The sequence below is a fragment of the Pseudorca crassidens genome, chromosome 15 (genome assembly GCF_039906515.1).
Source record: "Pseudorca crassidens isolate mPseCra1 chromosome 15, mPseCra1.hap1, whole genome shotgun sequence".
NCBI lineage: Eukaryota > Metazoa > Chordata > Mammalia > Artiodactyla > Delphinidae > Pseudorca > Pseudorca crassidens.
Genome location: NC_090310.1, coordinates 23,373,027 through 23,395,560, shown reverse-complemented (window position 1 = coordinate 23,395,560; position 22,534 = coordinate 23,373,027). Strand labels below are relative to the sequence as shown.

At 48.3% G+C, this 22,534-nt stretch overlaps 1 protein-coding gene across 9 annotated transcripts in view; it reads right to left on the bottom strand.

The window, feature by feature from the left end:
- The window catches only part of SYT17 (synaptotagmin 17), a 145,831-nt gene that overhangs the window by 15,982 nt on the left and 107,315 nt on the right, over positions 1 to 22,534 (bottom strand). For 3 of the 9 annotated variants that reach the window (XM_067706528.1, XM_067706525.1, XM_067706524.1), the window contains one exon: positions 14,706 to 16,083. The exons of 5 other annotated variants lie outside the window; for them this stretch is intronic. In XM_067706528.1, the coding sequence (XP_067562629.1) occupies positions 15,887 to 16,083 (197 nt within the window). In that variant the 3' untranslated portion in view covers positions 14,706 to 15,886. One more of the 9 variants, XM_067706527.1, reaches the window with a different exon arrangement.

The following is a 22,534-nucleotide window of genomic DNA, read 5'->3' as shown; positions in this document are numbered from 1 at the left end:
ACTCGGCGCATCCTTTCCTGTAAGGTGGGACTCTTCACGGGTCTCCTCTCTGTGAGAGGGTCTGAGTCTCATCACTCCCTCCCCGGTGTGGATGTGAAGCCCGAGCTTCTGTATTAGGGAGGCTGACACCGCACCCAGTGCTCTGCCGCACATGTGCCCACTGCTTTGGTTTCCATCTCTAACTTTGTTTCCCGCCCCTGGTCGCCCTCCTCACTTTCTTGGAAGCCCAGCTTAATTTTCAAAGGATGTTTGTAAAGTTTATCTGTATTTCTGGATGTCTATAGTGGAGACGTTTTCTGTTCTCTAATTTACCATAAGGTCTGATCTGGAAGTTTCCACCCTCGTTGTCCTCTATCTCTTTTTCTTTTCCTTCACTTAAAAAAAAAAATAAACTTTTTATTTTCGAATAAATTTAGATTTACAGAAAAGTTGCAAAAATACCATACAGAGTCCCTGAATAACCTTCATCCAGTTTCCCCTGATGTAAACTTCCCACAGTACATTTGTCATAACTAAGAAATTAATATGGGTACATACTCTTCAGTAAACTACAGGCTTTATTCAGATTTCACCAGTTTTTTCTTTTTCTGTTCCCAAGATCCAACCTAGGATACCCCATTACATTTGCTCTACCTTTGTGATTTATTTGATATCAAATATTATAGTATAGCTGTCTTGATTAAAGCTACTGCTCCTTTCTTTCCCCAGAAAAATGCACAGTGTACACACACACACAGACACACACAGACACACAGACACACAGACACACACACACACACACACACACACGGCATACGGGATCTTAGTTCCAGACCAGGGATCGAACCCGTGTCCCTGCAGTGGAAGCGTGGAGTCTCAACCACTGGACCACCCGGGAAGTCCCATACACACACAGTTTTGATTAGACAAAACTGACAAGAATTGGCTGGAACTGACCAGAATTGTCTAGCATTGTTGGATATTTGCCCCAAATCATCTTTACCTCCTCTCTTTCCCTCTACGCACATCGAATCAATTTTTAAGTCTTGTTTATTCCATCTCCCAGTACCTTTCCAATTCCTTTCTTTCTTCCTTTTCTTCCCTCCTCCCTTCCTTCCTTTCTTCCTCCCTCCCTCCCTCTCCCTCCCCGACTTCTGTCTCTGTCTCTTTCCCTTCCACATTCTTCCTCTCCCTGTCGTCTCTCACAGAGACCTCCTCAATTGGCTGTTCTTCCTGCCTTATCTCACCTTCCAAATCCAGAGGGATCCTTCCAACACCCTGATCTCATCTCACCGAAGCCCTCCAGGAGTGCCCATCACCCTCGGGAACAGGGTTCCCACCTGCCCCTGCAGCTTATCCCCTGTCGCTCGCAACATGCTCCAGATTTGCTTCAGCTCTTGCCATTTCTCAAAGGGTGTCCAGATCTTTGCAGATACTTCCCTTGGCCTGTCTTCGGCCAATTCGAGTTTCTTCTTTGAGTCTCAGCCACGTGGTGGCTTCTTTAGGGAAGACGAGGTAGGAGCCTCTCTAAGAGCTCCTAGAGCCCCTCATCCCTCCTTTCACACATCCCCGTGAATTCTTGTTCAGTCTGGCCTCCCCCTGCACAAGGTCTGCCGTGATCATCTCTCTCCCCAGTGCCTGGCACATAGTAGGTGTGCAATAACTAGTTTTGAATGACTAAGTGCATGCTAGGAAATCAAATGCTGCTTCTTGGGGTCAACTGCCCCTTTTGGGGGACAGTGGTGAGAAGGGTGTGGGCACCGCCCATGTGCCCTGATGCCTCCAACCTGGTGTATCTTGACTCTAGGATGGCGTGCCTGGACTTTTCTAACTCAGCACTGAAGGCAGTTGACTGACCCTGGTTTTCCAGATTACTTAGCACAATGACTGCTGTTTGGAGCAATACCAGCATCACCAGGGAGCTCGTTAGCAATGGAGAATCTCAGCCCCCACCTTCCCGCCCTTCTCCCCACCCCTGGTCCCTTTGATTTTCTCCACTGAGCAAGTGGTGGTTATGGATGCCTGGGGTGAAACATACCAGAAAATGGGGCTGTGACAGGTCACTGCTCAATTACTCCCCTTTCCACCTGGGCAGGCAAAGGCTTTTAATTGGGAGGATCTGGGAGGCAAAAAGGAGCCACTGGCTTGCACTGGGATGTTAATGAACTCCACCCTGCCTGGCAACCCCCTACCTCCTTTACCTCTGGGATTTTAGAAACAAGGATTAGACTTAGGACTTTTTTCTTTTTTCTTTCTTTTTTTTTAAAAAAAATATTTATTTATTTATTTGTCTGTGCTAGGTCTTAGTTGCAGCATGCAGGCTCTTAGTTGCCGCACACAGGATCTAGGTTCCCTAACCAGAGATCGAACCCGAACCCCCTGCATTGGGAGCGTGGAGTCTTAATTGCTGGACCACCAGGGAAGTCCCTTAAAGGACTTTCATCAACCTGGAACCCAGAGTAGCCTTTGCTAATTTGTGTCTCTCTGGTGAAGAGATCTCTATAGCTTTACAGCTTGACACTCAGGTAGTGATGGTGACATTACAATCAGGGCCAGCCCTACTGAACTTCCGCCTGAGCCAGGCGTTGTGTCAGGTGCTTTGTACATATCAGTTCATTTGGTCTTCATACATCCTACAAGGTAGGTACCATGATCATCCCCCTTTATAGATGAAGAAACCAAAGCACAGAAAGGTTGAGTAACTTGCCTGAGGTCACACAGCTACTAAGTGGCAGAGCTGGGTTTGGAAGCCAGGCTGTGTGGCTCCAGACCTAACTTAGAGATTCCTGCTGCATTTAAGCCCATTTCCTTTTGTCTCAATCTTGATGGTCTGGTTCTTCATTCACCCCCTTATTCATTCAACAAGTCTTATTTGAGCACCTACTTGGTCTCAGGTAGTTGGCTATGTGCTGGAGCTACTGTGGCACACTACACAGAGGTGACCTCTGCCCTCATGGATCTTACACTCTCTGGAGGCTGACATTAAGAAAAATAAGCACAGAAATAAAATGTCATTAATATGCAATTAATATGGATTTCTGTCATGCAGGCAAAAACTTGAGGGAGCAGCGCTCAAATTATTTTGGAAACTGGTCATTTGTTTGCCCCTTTTTTCTCCCTAGTTGAACTGGTGGCCACCCCAACCCTGCCTTCAGGGTGTCCACTGGTGACTAAGACAGGACACCAGAGTGAGTCCCCTTCTGGATGGGGAAAATAAAGGTGTTGCCACAGAAGCACCCAAAAGTGGCACATAACCCGGATTTGGAGATCCAGGAGGCTTCCTGGAGGGGGTGATGTGAGACCCCCCACTGAGAACTGAAGGATGAGGAAGAGTCAGAGGAAGAGGGTTCCAAGTGGAGGGCACAGCACGTGCAAAGGCCCAGAGGCATGAGAGAGAAGGGAGCATTTGGAGAATTGCAAAAGGTTCAGCCTGGCTGGGAATTTGAGGGAGGGTTGAGGCTGGAGGTGACGGAGGGGAGGGGTGGAAGCGGGGGGGGGGGGGGGTGGGGGGTGGGGGGGGGAGGGATGCACAAAGAAGCTTGTTGCTCTGGAAACCAAGAGGCCAAACTACATGGTATTTCACTTCAATTAGCAGCACCAAAGGCCCCCAAGGTCTCCCAGCTGGGGTGGGAGTCAAAGCCTTTGGAAGCTCTGAGCTTGTTAAGGAAAGAGGACATGCCACCGGAGTTCAGGACTTGTTTTTTTAATCTCTCTCTTTTTAAAAGAATAAATTGTCACCTTCCCACACGATCTGGCTGCTCGCTCTCCTGGCCCCAGTCCAGCTGCCCACAAACACACTACACTGCCTCCTCCTGCCCAGATCAGCCTTGAGAGCCAGCTGGGAGTGGAGTGGGAGGCTCTGGGGGCCACATTGGCGGCCTCCCCACCCCCCCCGTCACTACTGGGCCCCAGATGTCCCAGGGGGTCGGAAGTGTCTCCCAGTGGCTGGGAAGGTGGCCACTGGGAGGTCTCAGTCACCTTCATTGCCTGCTGTCTCCCTGGTCCACACATCCCACCTTCAGTGGGCCCTTCCCTGTGAGCCCTGGCTCTGGGGTGCAGAACTGCTGGTCCCAGGCCTCTCATGCCTCAGCTTTGCTTTCCCTCCTTCCAGGCTGCTTTTGTGGTCACGTGATACAGAGGAGACAGCACTGGGTGATTTTCTATATTGCTCATAACAGTGGCCATTCATTGCGTGGTTAATATAACCATCGAGACCAAACTGGGAGGTGTATCTGTATCATCCCCATTTTATAGGTGCAGAAACCGAGGCTCAAAGATGTTAAGTCACTCACTCCCACAGCTAGCAAGTGGCAGCGTCAGGATGAGATTAAGGTCTGATGGACTTGAAAATTCCTAAGCACTACAGTGCCTCCAGAAAACATCTTTTTCTGGTCTTGGTTTTCTCATTTGGCAAGACAAATATATTAAACACCCAATTTAACAGCATTATGGACTGAATGTTTGTGTGTCCCCCTCCAGTTCATATGTTGAAGCCCTACCCCCCAGTGTGATGGTATTTGGAGCTGGGGCCTTCAGGAAATTAGGGTTATATGATGTCATAAGGGTGGACCCCCATGATGGGGTTAGTGCCATTAGGAGAAGAGGAGAGACCAGAGCTCTCCATTCTGTGGCCATGTGCAAGCCAGGAAAAGAGCTCTCACCAGGAACTGAATTGGTCAACACCTTAATTCCGGAGTTCCCAGGTTTTAGAACTGTGAGAAATAAATTCCTGGGGTTTAAGCCTCCCAGTCTATGGTATTTTGTGATAGCAGCCTGAGCTAACTAAGACCAACATAATTAAGTAATAATTCAATGTCTCCTGGGTACTTATTTGGTTTGAGGTCTGTGCCCTCAAGTTGCTCACAGTCTGGAGGGAGGAATGCATAGCACACATGGCAATGAGTCCTCATATACTAAGGGACATTCTAGAAATAGGCAGAGGGCTCTGTGACCATAGAGGAGGGGTAGGGAATGGGTCAGAGTGTCCAGGCGGGGGTACTCTAGGATCTGACTCTATGATACAGACTGGTGGGTGGGGAAGGGTGTACTCTAGGAAGTAGGGACACCCAGTTGCCCAAGCCTCTGTGCTCCTGCCTCAGAGCTTAGACTCTGGAGTTAGATGACTCCAGTTAGAAACTCACCTCTTTGTGCCTCAGTTTCCTCATCTGTAAAATGGGCATGATGATAGTGCCTACTTCACAGGGAAGCCTGTGCCTGGCTTATAGTAGGTGTTCTAGTAAACATGAGATATCACAACAGAAACAGCCTGGGCCCTGGAATAATCCTGGTGCTGAGTGCACAATGCCAGCTTCTTGGAGGGGAGAGGAAGAGGCTATGGAACTTGACTGATTCTCCCTTCCCACCCCTGAAGCCCTGCAGAAGCAGACCCTGAGCATCAAAACGTTTTGCTAGAATTTCCTTTGCTGTGGAAAGTTCTTGGGCTCAGGAGCCACGGAAAGGAAACTTTTTATGGTTATGGTTGAAGAATCATAACAGCAAATATTTATGTAGTTTTACCAGGTGCCAGGCCCTCTTTTAATCACTGAATATTTGTTAATCCGTGTAACCAAAGTGATCAAAGCCAGGTTCAGAGAAGGGTTTTAGGAAAAGGATCTAGTCTGGCTAAATCCTTCTCAGTCTTTCAGAAGTGTCTAAAGGTTTGTTTCCAAAGCAGATCTAAGGGTATGGCTGGGTTGCACTATTTGCGTATATTTGCATGTTCATGAAAGGTCCAGAGCAGTGGGATGAAGGATGGAATGACCCTGTTCTGTTTTGTACCTAAAGGCTCGGGATGCAGGAGAGGAAGAAGAACCAGGCCCACTGTCACTAAGGAGGGCTGTGGTTGTGCGCCCACCTTCATGGTCTGCCAACGGCTCACCAAGACCCCAGATAAGGCTTCCCTAGGCACACATCAACACGCACACTCACACGCACACACACACCCACTTGACACACGTACACACACTTAACTCACACGTTCTCTTCTGCATTGAAATCACTTTCCTCTAGCAGATTTATCCACTCAGGCTTGAACTGGGCTTTCTGCTGGACTGGATGGATGATGACCTTGGCCAGATTATTGGGCCTCTGTAGGCCTCAGTTTCCACAGCTGTATTGTGGAAGGATTGGGCCAAGTGGATTTCCGGGACCCTTCCTTCCAACTCCAACTCTGAGGTCTCCAAAGTTGCTGGGTTGGAAGGGATCTCAGTCTCCACATCTGTAGAGTGGGACTGAGGCATGGGGCTAGATGTCTGGAAGTTCCTTTTTGAAGGCATTTTGTCACAGCAGAAAACTGTGTCTCCTGGTCAATTCTATCATAACATCAACAACCACAGTGGCAGAAGTAGTAAGGTAATAAGCCATTTTTCAAGTGCTTTCTATGTGTTAAGTGTTTCACTTGCATGATCTCATTGAAGATTCCCCAAAATGTTTGATGGACACCATTATCATCCTCACTTTCCACAGGAGGAAACCTGAAGCTCAGAGAAAGGTCCCATGGTCACAAGCTAGCGAGAGAGAGAGGACTCCCCGTCGCTCCCACTCTCAAACTCAGCCTCAGGACTTTCCTCTTATGCTGGGCAGAAAGGCAAGATCTTGGAACACACAAGTATCTTTCAAGGATATTTTGTCCAACTTCTCTCCTGCTCACCCATTGCATGGATGAGGATATTGAGGCACAAGAGCAAGCAGGCAAAGACACTGTTATGGACTAAATGTTTGTGTGCCCCCCAGATTCCCGCGTTGAAGCCCCAACACCCAATGTGATGGTGTTTTCATGGGGTCTTTGGGAGGTGATTAGGGTTAGATGGAGTCATGGGGCCCCCATGATGGGATTAGTGCCCTTGTAAGAAGAGGAAGAGAGACAAGAGCACTCTCTCTCTTCACCATGTGGCTACTTGCAAGCCGGGAAGAGGGCTCTCACCAGGTAACGGATCAGGTGGCATCTTGATCTTGGACTTGTAGCCTCCAGAACTCTTCCTGTTGTTGAAGCCACCCAGTCTACGGTATTTTGTTATGGCAGCCCGAGCTGACTAATACAGACACTCAGAGAGTTTATGGCAGACCAGAGCCCCTGATGCTTGCCCAAATGAACTGACCACCCTTTATCTCCCATCACTAGGGTTACCAGATTAAAAAAAAAAAAGAATTCCCAGTTAAATTTGAATTTCAGATAAACAAGAAATAATTTTTAGCATAAGGTATGTCCCATGAAATATTCGAGACACTTACAGTAAAAAATGATTTGTTTATCTGAAATTCAAATTTACCTGGACATCAGGTATTTTATCTTTCAATCTTATCACCCCACTATTTAAATTCCCCTCAACACTGTAACTGCCCAATAACATGGCTTTATGGGGATCGTACAGATGTTTTATTACAGTGTTAGTTTTATTTTAACGGGGATAGAAACAGTATCTCTGCCATAGAGTTATTGTGAGGATTAAATAAATCCATATGTAAAAAGTGCTTAAAACAGTGCCTGGCATATAGTGAGGGCTACAGAAGTACCACTTGTTGTTATTGGTATTATTATTATTATAGCTTTTAAACCATGTTTGGAAAGAACCCTCCTGGTAGAGGTGACAGGCAAGATCTTCCACCTGGAAGGGACTGAAGGACTCAGGATTCTTCCTACCCCAGAGTCAGCACCCTAGCCTCCCTATTGCAAGGGTGAAGAAATTGAGCTCATTTGAAGCCCCGCGTCCTCCAGGTGGGACACTGGGAGGCCACATGCCCGAGGCTGATGGAGCCCAATCCCTGGGGACACTGAATATCCGCAGAGCTGGGTGTCACTGGGCCAGGCCACCAGGGAGGTCACTAGAGGGACAACTATGTCCTCCTGCGTGCCCAGCTCCCTGGGAACAGCTGTCACAGCCAAGGCGGGACCGCGGAGCCCAGATGCCAAACCCCTAACAAAAATACCATCTTCAGATCTTCCTGTGGTACCAGGCACTTTCCCCAGATGATCTCATCTCCCTTGCACGGTAGCCCCAGAGGGTGTCACTGTGACCACCGTTTTCTGAAGGAAACTGAGGCTCAGAGAGGTTAAGAAACTTGTGCCAGGTCATACAGCTTTTAAGATGCAAAGCTGGGATTTATCACCAGGTCTCTTTGCGTCTGGCCCTAGCACAGTGCGCATGAGCTGGAGGGAGAGCAGCTGGAGGGGCTGTCAGGAGGCTCAGCTTGGCCCCCCAGCATTCCTTGGGTCAGGCAGGCCTGCAGCCCAGGCAGCGAGGCCTCACTGACAGCTCAAGCATTTGCGGGGTGTCCTCCTCTCCTCCCGGCCCTGGCCCCGTGCTCACCTGGGCTGATATTGATGTCCGTTTGCGGAAAGGCCTGTGCGGAGAGGAGGGTCAGGACGGCCGCGGCCCACAGTCCCCACCTCTGCATCCTGGGCCCCGAGAAAGCCATCTCACGGCCTGAGCAGAGGAGAGAGGCCCTGCCGTGGGAGCTCGAGTCCGGACGGCTCTCCTGCCCAGAGCTCAGGAGCACTGGGTAGACCCCAGTCTCCTCCCCCGCCCCTCCCCTGACTCCTGTTTCCTCCCTGCACGGCCGAGGCCAGCTCAGAGTGACAGCCTGAAAGCCGCCCCTGGCCGGCCCCCTTCGGAGAACTCAGAGGAAGCGCAGCCCTGCTTCCGAGCCACCGAGTGGCCTTGGGCACGTGCTTGCCTCCCTTGAGACTGTAAGATGGGACAATAGCGGCGCGCACGTCCCCGCCTGGCACAGCAGATAAAGCATCATGGAGCCCTGGGAGGAAATAGTACCAGAAGGTAAAAATACAAGTCAGCATCTAGGGCAGAGGCCTCCTGGGCCCAAGCGAGCTCACCCGTGGATGTGATGTGTTGGGTCCATGCTGTGTTTTAAAATTTCTAAAAATTCGTTGTCAGGGTGTAAGATCAGGAGATTTTAAGTATAAGTCGAGATTTCTGCCTATGCTACGAATCCGAAGATCTGACAAGAATTAGGCCTCCTTTGCACACGGGAACAATTACGCGGAGCTGAGAAAGGGCTCCCCCTGCGGGCGGGGGGCCTCAGTGCTTTGGCTCAGCGGGGCCCCAACGTGTCGGCCCAGCTCCAGGGCATTGGATTCCCCGCAGCGAGGAGGAAGGGCAGGCCTGTCATCTCCTGCAGGGTCTCTTGGAGGTTAAAGGATGTGCCGGTAGAAGGTTCTCGACACAGAGGAAGTGTTCACCAAAAATAGGCAAACGTTATCATTAGTGTACAGTTCTAGCGTGTTCAAACTTAAAATAGATCCGCTGGTGTTTCATTGGAATCTCACTGCATTTATGAATTGATACCTCTAAAACTCAGTCTTTGTGTATCCTCTGCCTCTCTGAGCCTCACTTTCCTCCTTTATAAAATAGGGGATAATAACAGTACCTACCTCACAAAGATTAAATGTAATAATTTGTAATACTTAGCATAGAAGCTGGCTAGTAGTAGGTGTTGACTACCTGACAGCAAATTTTGCTATGATTGTCATTGATCCAGTGCAGGTCTTTTCCTGGCTTTCCCTGCACACTCCCTCCTTTCTCTCCCAAAGTGCTCAGCCAGGTGCCCTGACACTTCGTGTGGCTGGCATTCACAAGGGCTCAAGCGTGTTCCAGTCGCTCACTTTCTCTCTGGAACACCTGCCGCTGTGCCTATGAGGAATAAAACTCGTGCCCATGCAGCGTGTTTTGCCGGCCCACATGGGGCTGAAAGCCTGCCAAGGCCTGACTCAGGCTACGAGCACAGCCCAGGCCCAGTTTCAGCCATGGCGTAACTCCCGTCTACCCGTTGTCTCAAAGCTTTGCGATGAGGCACCCCAGAGCATGCACACTTATTTATTTATAAATGACATATGTTTATTATATAAGTGATATGCATCGTGTCTGTTATAAAACAGCCCTCCCCCAAACTGACTTTTTTAAAAAGTTGATACAAACTATAAAAATGGAAGAAAGTTGGAAGGCTTTCTCCCCACTCCCCATCATCGGGTGTGCTGACTGCACTTAGAGGCCCCTGCTGTCATGGAAATCAAACACCCTCTGCGTGAATGAACCAGGGGGAAAAGGAGGGTCGTCAGACACAGGCCGCTGGAAATACTTTTGAAAAGTGGAGGAGCCTTTGATTTGGCAAATAAACCTCCTAAATGACCTGTGCTGATAATACAGTATGTGACGGCTGGAGGTTTGGGTAAGCTGGTTCATGCCCCCTCTCTGGATGGAAACATGTAAAGTATTTGTGACACGCTCATTCCCAAGTGTGGTCCACGGAGCAGCAGCATCGGAATCTCCTCGGAGCTCGTTAAAAATGCAGAACCTCAGGCCCCACCCCAGGCCTGCTGAATCGGAATCTGCATTTTGACTAGATCCCCAGGGAGTCCTATGTACATTAATGTTATGAAGCATTGCTCTAGACGGGGGTAGGCAAAGTTTCTAAAAAATTCTATTTTTTAAAAAAATAGTTTGTATTTAAGGCGTACAACATGATGATGTGATATACATATATATAGTGAAATGATACCACAGTCAAACTAATTAACATATTATCTCCTCACAGGGTTACCTTTTGTGTGTGGTGAGTGCCCCTGAAATCTACTCCTTAGGAAATTTCCAGTGTTCAGTACAGTGTGATGAACTACAATCATTATGCTGTACCTCACATCTCCAGACTTATTCATCCTACATAGCAGCAACTTTAAATTTTTTCTGTAAAGAGCCAGATAGTAGTGGCTTTGCAGCGCACATGGTCTCTGTCACAACTCTGTGAAAGGCTTTAGGAATGGGTCTGGCCAGGTTCCAATAAAACTTTATTTACATAAACGAGCAGTGGGCTGGATTTGGCCCACAGGCCATAGCTTGCCACCCCTTGCTCTAGACCTCAAGTTTACTGGCTAGGAAATAGACAATTTATTCACTTAACAAACAGGATCTTTGCTGCCATTTGGAGGTTGTAGAGGTCTCTCTGTAACACAGTATGTATTTTCTGGGTTCTTAAAGACATTACTCTCCCCCACCCCCACCCGGGCCCATGCGTACACACACGCATACACACACTGTGCTCATGGTGGCCTGGGGTTTGGTGAAGATCTATTTCTTTCTTCTTATCATCTGTCTGCCTATCTATCTGTCTCCTTTAGTTTCTTAGCTTTTTAAAATTGTCATTTATTTACCAGTAAGTAAAACGAAGTTCCCTTCCCCTCACCACCATCATAAAAGGGACAATAGAGGCTAGTTTATTTCATGCCTTTCAATCCAGGCACATCTGTATCTATGTTCAAATTCCAGACCTGCTTCTGTGTGACCACACACTGATTATTTAATCCATCTTAGCTTCAGTTTCCTCATCCGAAAAATGGGGACAAATCAATACTTTTCCTCATACAAGTGCTTAGAACAATGCCTGACCCATAAATGCTCAATATATGTTAACTACCATTACATCACTATGGAACCTTCAAAAAAACTGAATAGGGAGGTATAAAATTGAGAAGCAAAACCACTTCCCAAAAGTTAACCCCTGCAACCTTCAGGGCAATGTCTTCCAGTCTCTTTTCTAGACATAAGTTTTAAATTTTTACTTAGTGGTGCTCATTCCTGGATTCTTTTAAATGGTATTTTTGACCATGAAAAAAGAAAAGGTATCCCACTGGCGGTGGAAGACAGGCCACCCAGAAAGGAAAGGAACTCTTCCTCTTTCCCTGCAGTGATTCCCAGATTTCTGGGAGTCAAGTATCAGTACCCAAAACAGCTGTTCCTGGTGCCCTGGGAACCAGCACATCTGGGCAGGGCTGGGCAGAGGTCATAGCTTCTGTCAAGTCCCAGGGGTAGACTGGAGTCCTGAGGGGATCTGGAGTCCCCAGAGATGAGACAGCTCAAGATGAGCCCTGGGAAAATAGATGCAGATTTAAAACTTGACACCACCGCTTCTCCTCTACCTCCTTCCTTTGAACTCAGGTCCCCGCACCCCAGAGGGTGTGTAGGTGGCCCATGCACCTCCTTTCTCACCTCCTGGCCGAGGAGAAGGAGGATGCTAATTAAACCGGGCAGGTGGCCCACAATAAGGCACCTGGGGTCCAGGTTTCTATAGAAACCAAGTCATTTCTTCACCTTTCAACACATTTCCCTCATCACCTGACAAACTATCCTTGGAGACGTGGACGGCTCTGACATCTGAGCTTCTGCTGCTCTCTCCAGTCACTCAGCAAACATTGCCTGATGTGCGCCCAGTAGGAATAGCCATCAAGTGCTGTGTGTTAAGCCCTTGCAGGCATTTGTCCCGGCTAACCCTCACGTCACATACAACCCTATGGGGTAAGAACGGTCATCCTATTTTCAGATGAAGCAGCCCAGCAGAGCGGTCAGCCACACCAGCTCTATATGAGTTTGTTAGGGCTGCCGTAACAAAGGACCACAAACTGGGTGGCTTAAATAACAGAGCTTCATAGCCTCATAGTTCTGGAAGCCGGAAGTCTGAAGTCCAGGTGTTGGCAGAGTTGCTTCCTTCTGAGGCTGGGAAGGAAGGAGCTCTCCTTGGCCTGGGTCTCCAGGCCTCCCTCCTTGCTTGTAGATGCCGTCTTCCCTCTGTGTGTCTGTCTCTGCGTCCTAATTTCCCCTTAATATAAGGACACCAGTCGTATTGAATTAGGGCCCACCCTGATGACCTCATTTAATCTTAATTGCCTTTAAGGAGCCTACCTCCCAATACAGTCACACGCTGAGGTACTGGGGGTTAAGGCTTCATGAAGTATGTGAGTTTGGGGGGAGATACAGTTTAGCCCATATCAGGCTCTAGAGTCAGCTGGGCCTGGGCTGGCATTCTAGCTCTAATGCTCGCTTGCCACTCAATCCCAGGAAACCTCGGCTTCCTCATTTATAAAAGAGGAATAAGAACACCTCTCACGTGGGGTGCTGCATGAGGACTAAATGAGATGCTTAGCACTTGGCACGGTGCCTAGTCAGCCCTGTGGTTATTGTAAATCAGGGGAGCAGATGCTGGGGATGCCCCACTCCCAGCCCTCGGCCACCTGAGTTCCCCCGATGCTGAGGTGGGCTGGGCCATGTGGAGGGACAGCTCACTTGCTCAGGCACATGCCCCTCATTCTCTGCCCGGGGAGTTCTCGGGGCTACCCAAGCTGGCTCAGCCCACACAGGACAGTCCTAAATTGCCAATCACTGAACGCCTCCGGGGCTGTACCCTCAGGCTCTGAGAGACGAGGGGCAGTAGTTAAATAGTCCAGCTTCCCCATAACGATCATTCTCAAGCGTATTCTATGTGGGCCCCCAGCACGACTGAGCCCCAGCTGCCCACAATGCCAGTTAAAGCAGCCTTTGCCTTTCTCCTTCCCCTGACTTATCCTTCCATTTACGCGTCCTGGGCTCACCTCCCACTGGCAGCCGAGTCCTTGCCTCAACGTCGGCTTCTGAAGTGCCCAATGTAAGGTAATGAGGAAACTGAGGCCCAGAGCAGCTCCGCGGCTTGTGTGAGGGCACAGGTAGGGTGTGCTGGGCCTGGGGTTTGAACCATGGCCTCTCTGGTTCCAAAGCCCACGGGCCCAATCACCGTATAACCTCATCTCTGGTCCTGAATGCCTGTCCTGTTTCTGTCTTTCCTCATTCTGTTTGTTCTCTCATACTTTTATCCTCTTCTGTACAACCACAGGAAGGAAGCCATTTTATAGAGAGGGAAAAGTTTCTCCTTTTGTCTCCTAACAAACATAACCTAACTCAACCTCCCAGCCTTTCCCCCTTGACCTTCATGCCATCTCCACTCCAGAGTGAGAGACACCAGAGGGACCCACGAGGGGACCCTGCAATGCCCAATGTGGCCAGAAGGGGTGACGCCATCTCAGCCCACAGGGGGTTACCTAGGTCAAGCCCCTTTTATTGGGCATGGCCAATAGAAAGCTAAGTAGCCATGGCTCTTGCCCTGAACAAGCAAATAGTTTTATAGAAAAAAGCATTACTTTCCTCCCCTGGAAAATGGGGATAATAATAGCTTCTTTGTCAAAAGGTTGTTGTGAGAACTAAACAAGACTGTGCAGGTATTGGGCTTAGCATACAGTAAGGCCCCAAGAGTTAAATAGAAATATAAGCTTCTTGTGGGGAGGACAGGAAGCAGCCGTCATTTCTGTCTTGGAAAATCAGGAAGTGGTAGTTTAAGCTGGGTCTTGATGATAAGTATGAGTTGGAACTTAAGCTGCTGGTATCCATGACGCTCACCGAATGGGGAGAGCCTGTCCAGGAGACAGCACGATCAACAAAGCCCTGATCGCTTCATCTGAGGCCCTGGATCCAGCTATGCCTGAAGCCAGGACTTCCTTCGTTGCTTAAACTATTTTGTGTTAATTTCCTGTTGCTTGCAATGGGAGGGACCTAACATAAATCCTCGTCTTCTCTTTGCATGGGTTCTCCTGTCAGTCGTCAGATGAATACATCTTAACGTTTCGACCGTTCTTCCTTCCCAGACCACACACTCATCTTACCAACAATGTCCAGCGCGACCGGTTGTCTGGTTATACCCGCTGTGGCCCTCGAGTCTTCCAGCTGAGGCCGTAGGTCTCATGGGACAGAGACAAGCCATCCCTGTGTCTGCTCTCAATTCTGGGGCCACAGAATCTGTAAGCATAATAAATACCAGCGCTCTGAGCCGTTGGGATGACGTGTTACACAGTGGTAGGAACTGAAACACCCTCCTACCCTCCATGCCCACGTTCACGAAGAAAAAGATAACTCAAATGCATGGCACAAATAGATAATCTTTAATGTCAATAAATAGCTCCCCATTATACCAGACAATAGGCTGTGGGAAAAGATACAGAAGCATCAACAGAGAGAGAGATCTATTCTAACTACACTAATTTCTTAGCACGAGAGAGATGACTTTGGTTCACACACAAACACAGAGCGATCCTCAGGGTGTGACGAGGAGGGGTATCGTCTTGGATGGGGGCGATGCAGCAGCCGTGGTGGCCATCTTATTCCCTGTAACTGTCCTTTGCCGGTCTTCTGTGAGTCGCAGTCGCCATGATTCGGTCAAAAAACGTTACTTCTGCTCTATCGTATTTTGTTTACTTGACTTACACACACGCTACTGTTACTGAAGGTGGGGTCTTCACAGACAGGAGGGCGCTGGGTGAAACTTCACTGACGGGCGAGGCAGAGAGAAGGGAGTACTCAGGACTGAGGTCCCGGCCCAGCACCTTGCTCACTAAGGGGACACACAGGCACACACACGTGCTCACCTGAGGGCACACACACCAGAACGTCCACATACATACCCACAGGGAGTCCCCAGAAGAAAAGCTACCACGAGGACGAGTTCAATGAAGCCAGGAGCGCCTTCTTACACTGGAATATTTTTTGTTGCCGTTTGGTTTCTCCAAATAGTCTAATCTATTTATCACATCTACTAAAGAGAAGACAGAGTACTTAACACTTTTGGGGAAAGGTACCAGGTTTGAAGAACCCCTAGGAACAGCAGCCCATTCAGAAGTCACCCAGTGGGTGTGCATGTTGGGCATATGGGGGTCAGGCCTCCCAACACTGGCCAAACTCTTGGAAAATTCTGTCTCAATGGAGGTTGGCACCTTTGGGGAGGCCCTTTCTCTGGCCTGAGGTTGAAAGTGCATTTTGGGGCAGGGGGATCCACGAGAGCAAGCACTGCCCGTAAGTCTCAGAGCGGAGCCCACTCAGCTCATGACCTATGCAGGGGAATTCTGGAAAGTTCGCAGGCCTCGCTCCTTGAGGGCGGCCAGTTTGTGATCAAGAGTCAGCTTCCTTTCGGTTCTGAGAGGAGCTGTGCGTGTGGTGAGGAGGGTGTGTGCAGATGTGGACGTAATAGTATACATATATGGCATATTTTTTGTCCTAAGTTTTCTTCCTTTTTTCACAAATGAAAGCTGCCTTCCCCGCAGCCCTCAGGTCACCTCCAGCGAGGCAGGGGACACACGGTCACACTCGGCCCGGGACCGCAGGCTGTGCCACTGCTCCACGGCCGTGCGGTGGGCACTGAGCATCCGCCGCCAGTGGTTGGATTCTGAGGGGCCCGAAGAGTACTGGCCGATGACGATCCTCCCGATGAAGTCGTTGCTGCTCTTCATGTTGTGGCCGAACACTAGCCAGAGGGGCGAGAGGAGGAGGGGGCAGGACAGGAGGCAGGAGCAAGACAGAGGCGTTAGTCTCCATACTCCTCAACTGCAGGTGCGAGGTCCTTGTTCTCAGGACACTTTTAACCATGAGAATTCCCGGATTCCCTCATCATCCTCCCACGAGTCCCTTGGCTGCAAATTTAAGCTTCTGACTCATAGACTCACCACACTGTCCTCAGGGCACTACAGCCGGACAGTCCTGGTGGAACTGCCAGCCACCACTGGAGTCCAGCTGAGCACTTAAACCAGGCTTCTCAAGCCCGGCACTGTTGACACTGGGGCCTGGATAATTCTTTGTGGGGCATCCTGTGCACTGTAGGATGTCCAGCAGCACCTCAGGCTTCTACCCACCAGATCCCAGTAGTACCCACCGCCCCCAGCTGTCACAACCCCTGAGTCTCCAAACATGGCCTGGTATCCCCAGGGGGTCAATTCATCCCAGATAAGAACCACTGGGCCATGGGGCCAGACATCCTAGGTGAATCCTGGCTCTGTCATTCAACAGCTCTGAGACACTGAGACAAGCAAAGGAGCCCCTCTGGCACTCAGTTTCCTCCTCGGTTACACAGGAGTCTTAACAGTACTTTGAGAGCTTTCAGTGAGATAATGCACACTGTGCCTGGCACTCAGTAAGTGCTCAATAAACACTACACTGCTCTTTCGATCCTCAATTTCTACCTCTTGACCTTTTACAAAAGGGACTTAGGCAACAGAGGCAAGTTTCCTGAGAGAAAGGGCTCCAGCAATTTCTCCTCCCCTTGTTGCACTGCATGTCTCTTTGGAAGGCTGTTAATTCCCATGCAAGCTTAATTTGTGTCTTTCAAGCCTAATGAGATAGTTAGCTTGATTTATCTTTCCAGCCGAGTTCTGCCTAATTCCTTATCTGCATGTGGGTAGTCCAGGCATGCCATCTCACTAACGGGGAAGCAGGCTGTGTCTGTGTTACAAATGAAAGACTACAGAAAGGGGACCATCACAAATTCACCCAGCGTGAGCAGAGCACAGGCAGGCTGGATCCCAGGAGGGCTGCCCATTATCAAACAAACCAGCTAAAATATGCAGCCCAAAACAGAGCTTGAATGCTAACAAATCTCTGTTTCCCCCTGTGGGGCTCACATCAAGAATTCCAAACGGGGGCTTCCCTGGTGGCGCAGTGGTTGATAGTCCGCCTGCCGATGCAGGGGACGCGGGTTTGTGCCCCGGTCCGGGAAGATCCCACATGCCGCGGAGCGGCCGGGCCTGTGAGCCATGGCCACTGAGCTTGTGTGTCCGGAGCCTGTGCTCCGCAACGGGAGGAAAAAAAAAAAAAAAAGAATTCCAAACATAAAAATATGGGGAAAAAGAGAAAAGGGGAAAAACAAACCCAAAAATCCCATCCATTGTTTTTAAACCCAAAAAAGACCTAGAGTGAACCAGGCTAAGTGAAACGCTGTACCATCTCCATCAAGAGTGTCCCGTACCTGTCAGCTCCACGAACAAAAATTGGACCATGTATATTTTTTGTACATTTGGTAAAGTGTTCACTATGCATAGGTAGACCTTATTTATATGAAAATTCCTTATGGAAGAGAAAAATTAGGAAAAGAATCTTTGCTTAATAAAGGAAATTGCTGAGAAGCTCTCTGATGCATCTTAAAAAAAAAAATCTTTTTTGAATAGGTAACATTCAGGACTCTTGAACTACACCTAGTGGGCAATGTAAGGTTTAATTTTCACCAAATGAAAACAAGTCACCAGAGTCCCCTTCCCCGTGGGCCTCAAATCTAAAGTAAGAAATTAGGAGACCATTTCAGGCCCCATTTGGTTTTCTTTCCTGGGGGCAAAATGTTCTGTCTTCCTCTGCCTCTCCGAAGCTCAAGAATGAAAATGCACAAACATCCTAGTCAACAGGTGTAGGTTTTGCTTCCTTGGCAAGTGGTCCTAAGAAAGGAAATCTCAAAGGTTCTCAGGCACTGTTGGTGAAAGAGGAAGCACGTTCAACTTTTGGGGGAGGTTCACAGTATCTGCTCAGAATAAGAATGTCATTACTCCAGATCCAGCAATTCTACTTCTAGGGATCTGTCCCATAGAATTATCTGCACAAATGGACAAAGATAAACACCCAAGAATTATCCACTGTAGCAGGGGTTGGCAAATTAGAGCCCTCAAGCTAAATCTGGTCTGTACCGCTTTTTTGTAAATAAAGTTTTACTGGAACCCAGTCAAACCCATTTATTTACATAATGCCCGCAGCTGCTTTTGTGCTACAGCAGCAGAGTTGAGTAGCTGCAGCAGAGACTGTGTGGCCCGCAAAGCTGAAAATATTTGCTAGCTGGCCCTTTACAAAGAAGTTCACCAACCCCGGCTCTAGAACATCATCTGTGAGAATGAAAAACGGAAATAAAAACACTTCATTATGTGGCTGAGGCTTGCTGGTACCCTGCCTGCCCCCTCAGCCCACCCCAGAGGCTACCCATAGCTTCTGTTGCTGGCATCCTACCATGAGCGCCCGGTGCTCTCTGCATGGGACGTGCCAGTGTATGCTGACAATGTGACTTTCGGTAGGGGCCTTGGACCACTCAATAGAAACTTGACCTCTGAAAAGGCTGGGGACTAGGGTCAATCCAAATCCTAGACACCGAGGCTTCAGTGCTCTTCCCTGGTTGGTGATCCTCCGAGCACGCTGCCACACATCATTACTGGGAGAATTAAGTGCTGTCCATACACAACTGGACACTCACGGCCAGTCTCTCCTGGACTCTGCCTTCTGCTGATTTGGGTCTGTATCCTTTCACTTCAATAAACCATAACCAGGAGTATAACAGCTTTTCTGAGTTCTGTGAGCCCTTCTAGAGAATCACTGAACCTGACGGTGGTCCTGGGGCCCTCCCGAGCTGCAGTTACCCACACATCAATCGTCCTTGACTGGGGGCTTCCCTGGTGGCGCAGTGATTAAGAATCCGCCTGCCAATGCAGGGGACACGGGTTCAAGCCCTGGTCTGGGAAGATCCCACGTGCTGCGGAGTAACTAAGCCCGTGCGCCACAACTACTGAGCCTGCGCTCTAGAGCCTGCGAGCCACAACTACTGAGCCTGTGTGCCACAACTCACTCCTGAAGCCCGCGTGCCTAGAGCCTGTGCTCCGCAACAAGAGAAGTCACAACAATGAGACGCCCACACACCACAATGAAGAGTAGCCCCCGCTCGCCACAGCTAGAGAAAGCCCGTGCACATCAACAAAGACCCAACACAGCCAAAAATAAATAAATAAGTAAATCAATCAATTAATTAATTAAATAAATTAAGAAAAAAATCGTCCTTGATTGGCCTGCCTCCCTTCCTGGTCTCACTTCCCCAGCCTCTTGTTGGTGTTTCCTGGGATCACCTTCCTAGTGGCCTGCTTGCACCCATGTCCTTGTCTTAGGGTCAGATTTGGGAGCACCCAAACTAAGACTGGAGAGGACTAATTATGAGTTTTCTTCTATTGCGGTACGCGGGCCTCTCACTGTTGTGGCCTCTCCCGTTGCGGAGCACAGGCTCCGGACACGCAGGCTCAGCGGCCATGGCTCACGGGCCCAGCCGCTCTGCGGCATGTGGGATCCTCCCGGACCGGGGCACGAACCCGTGTCGCCTGCATCGGCAGGCGGACTCTCAACCACTGCGCCACCAGGGAAGCCCAAGAGGACTAATTAAATAATTTCTGATGTGACAACACCATGGAAACCAGAACCATGGTAAAAAATGAGACAGACCTATATATACAAGATGGAAACATCTCCAAGACATATTGCTAGGAGACAAAATCAAGTTGCAAAACAGTATATGTAAACACAATCTCTTTTTGCTTAAGAAAATGTTAACATATAGAATAGAAAATAGTATCTGGAAGAATATTCACAAAATTGTTAAGCTACTCTTTGTTAAGCTCTCTCTAGAGAGAGGAAACAGAGAACTTGACACTTTTTCTAATTATTATATAAGTATGTACAGTTTGAACTTCTTACTAGAATATATTATTTTGGAAAGAAAACAAAGGAAAAAATAAGTTCATATTAGAGAATCAACATCGAAATTACCAGAAGGGGCAGAAGGATGAATGGAAATCTGATAGCCTACGTTCCTTATCCCAAGGTGCAAAGTAACTTGGCTTGGTAAATCACTCAGCACTTGAAAGGTGGTCGCTCCTCAGTGATTCAGCCCTTCTGATGGGAAGCAGTTGCTGCTATGGCCATCTGACCTAATTGGCAGGCTTTGGGACTTGCAAATCACTGGGTAAAGTTATGGCAATCTTAACAGTCTTTTAAAAAACATACATTTAAAATGCAAATTATAACAAGCTGAATAAAATTAATGACTTCTATCATAAAATTTGCCTGGGAGAGTATCAAGATTTGCCATCACTGTAAATGTTAGGGAGTGTGAGAATAGGGAATTAAGACTGGATATTTATTGAATCCAGAAAGGGGCTCAGAGACAGGAGACCAGATACCCCTGACCACTCCACTTTGTAGAGAGGGAAGCCAAGTCACTGAGTAAGCTGGTGAGACACTCGCAGTATTTGCAGCAAAAAACCTGTAAAGGAAGCAAATTCCTCATAACTAGATCCCTACATTTCTCCTCTTTAGAAACAATAACGTCTAGGAATTTTGTTGTGAGGCACCCCAAATATCCCCACTGGCTGTTATGGGGGACTCGTCTTACTGCAGTCAACAGTATACACCTGCAAAATGTACAGGCTCTAATTTACCCTCATCATCTGGAGGGAACTTCAAAACAACCTTTACAAACCAGAGAGTGAAGAAAAGCCATAGATGTCAGCAAGGACCTACGGTATAGCACAGGGAACTGTGCTCAATATCTTGTAATAACCCATAATGGAAAAGCATCTGAAAAAGCATGTGTGTGTGTGTGTGTGTGTGTGTGTGTGTGTGTGTGTGTGTGTGTGTGTGTGTGTGTGTGTGTGTGTGTAACTGAATCACTTGGCTGTACACTTGAAACTAATACAACATTGTAAATTAACTATACTTCAATTTAAAAAAAAAGGCATAGATGTCACAAAGTCCAGGCACAAAACCTGTGAAGAGGGCGCCTCGTATTTCCTCTTAGATCCTACTTACTCTGCAGGGCTTTAGACATAATTCAAATAAGCTTGGTCATGTGGTTTCCCCATCTGGAGTAATTTAAATTAATCTGGTAGACTGTGACTACCAGACAGATACCAGAACTTAAAAAAGTACAACAGAACCAGGGCTATTTGGTGAAGCGGCAAACAACCCTTTTCTCCTTCATAGAGCCCGGGGAAATTCACTGTGTGATCATTTATTTTTATAATTAAGATTCTGAATCGGTAAGAAAGCTCAACGTCCTGGTTAATGGGTCAAAGGAAGTACAAACAGTTTTCTATCAAACAGTTAAAACTTTAAAGCCTTTTTAAAAAAATAATAAATTTATTTATTTATTTTTGGCTGCGTTGGGTCTTCGTTGCTGCCCGCTGGCTTTCTCTAGTTGTGACGAGCGGGGGCTGCTCTTCGTTGCGGTGCGCGAGCTTCTTATTGTCGTGGCTTCTCCTGTTGCGGAGCACAGGCTCTAGGTACACAGGCTTCAGTAGTTGTGGCACACGGGCTCTAGAGCGCAGGTTCAGTAGTTGTGGCGCACGGACTTAGTTGCTCCGCAGCATGTGGGATCTTCCTGGACCAGGGCTCAAATCTGCGTCCCCTGCATTGGCAGGTGGATTCTTAACCACTGCGTCATCAGGGAAGTCCCTAAAGCCTTTTTTAAAGTTTAAGGGGAACGCGCTTGGCGAGTAGAAAATTTACTCACACAAAATCCCTTTAGTGCCCCTCCCCCAGTGATCAGAGTACAGCACCAGGCGTGCCAGGAACGTGCTCTGTGCCCTGTCACACTGTTCTCTCTCTAACCTCGACAAACTCCATGCACCCTGATGGCTACAGTCTCCAAGGATCACCCTCCGTGTGGGCCAGTGAGTCACTGAAGTCCAGCTCTATCCTCAGACGGGGCGTGGACACACCTGGCATATTCTACTTTCTGAAATTTATCTCTAAAGCATCACCAACATATTGAAACCATGTACGAGCCCCTGCCTCCTTGTCACGTTGCAGCAAAAATAGAAATGAGGTTTTTTTCTTTTCTGACAAACAAGGAAAATAAAGGAACAATGGGTAGGCTAGGGAAACAACATAAACTGGCCTGAAAGAGTTAAGCAATCCTAGTTTTACTTTAACTGTTACTTGTCCTTCACAAAGCTAACTCCTTAAACACTCTCTGACTCATGTGAATTACATCCTGCACCTAGTCTTTACATCCCCTACACTCCCTTGTAACAATCTACCCCTTGTAGCATTCTTCATTTCAGAAAGGTCACCAGCTATAACCCACAGATGAACAGACCTAATTACTGGGCTGCCTGATGCCAGCTGTG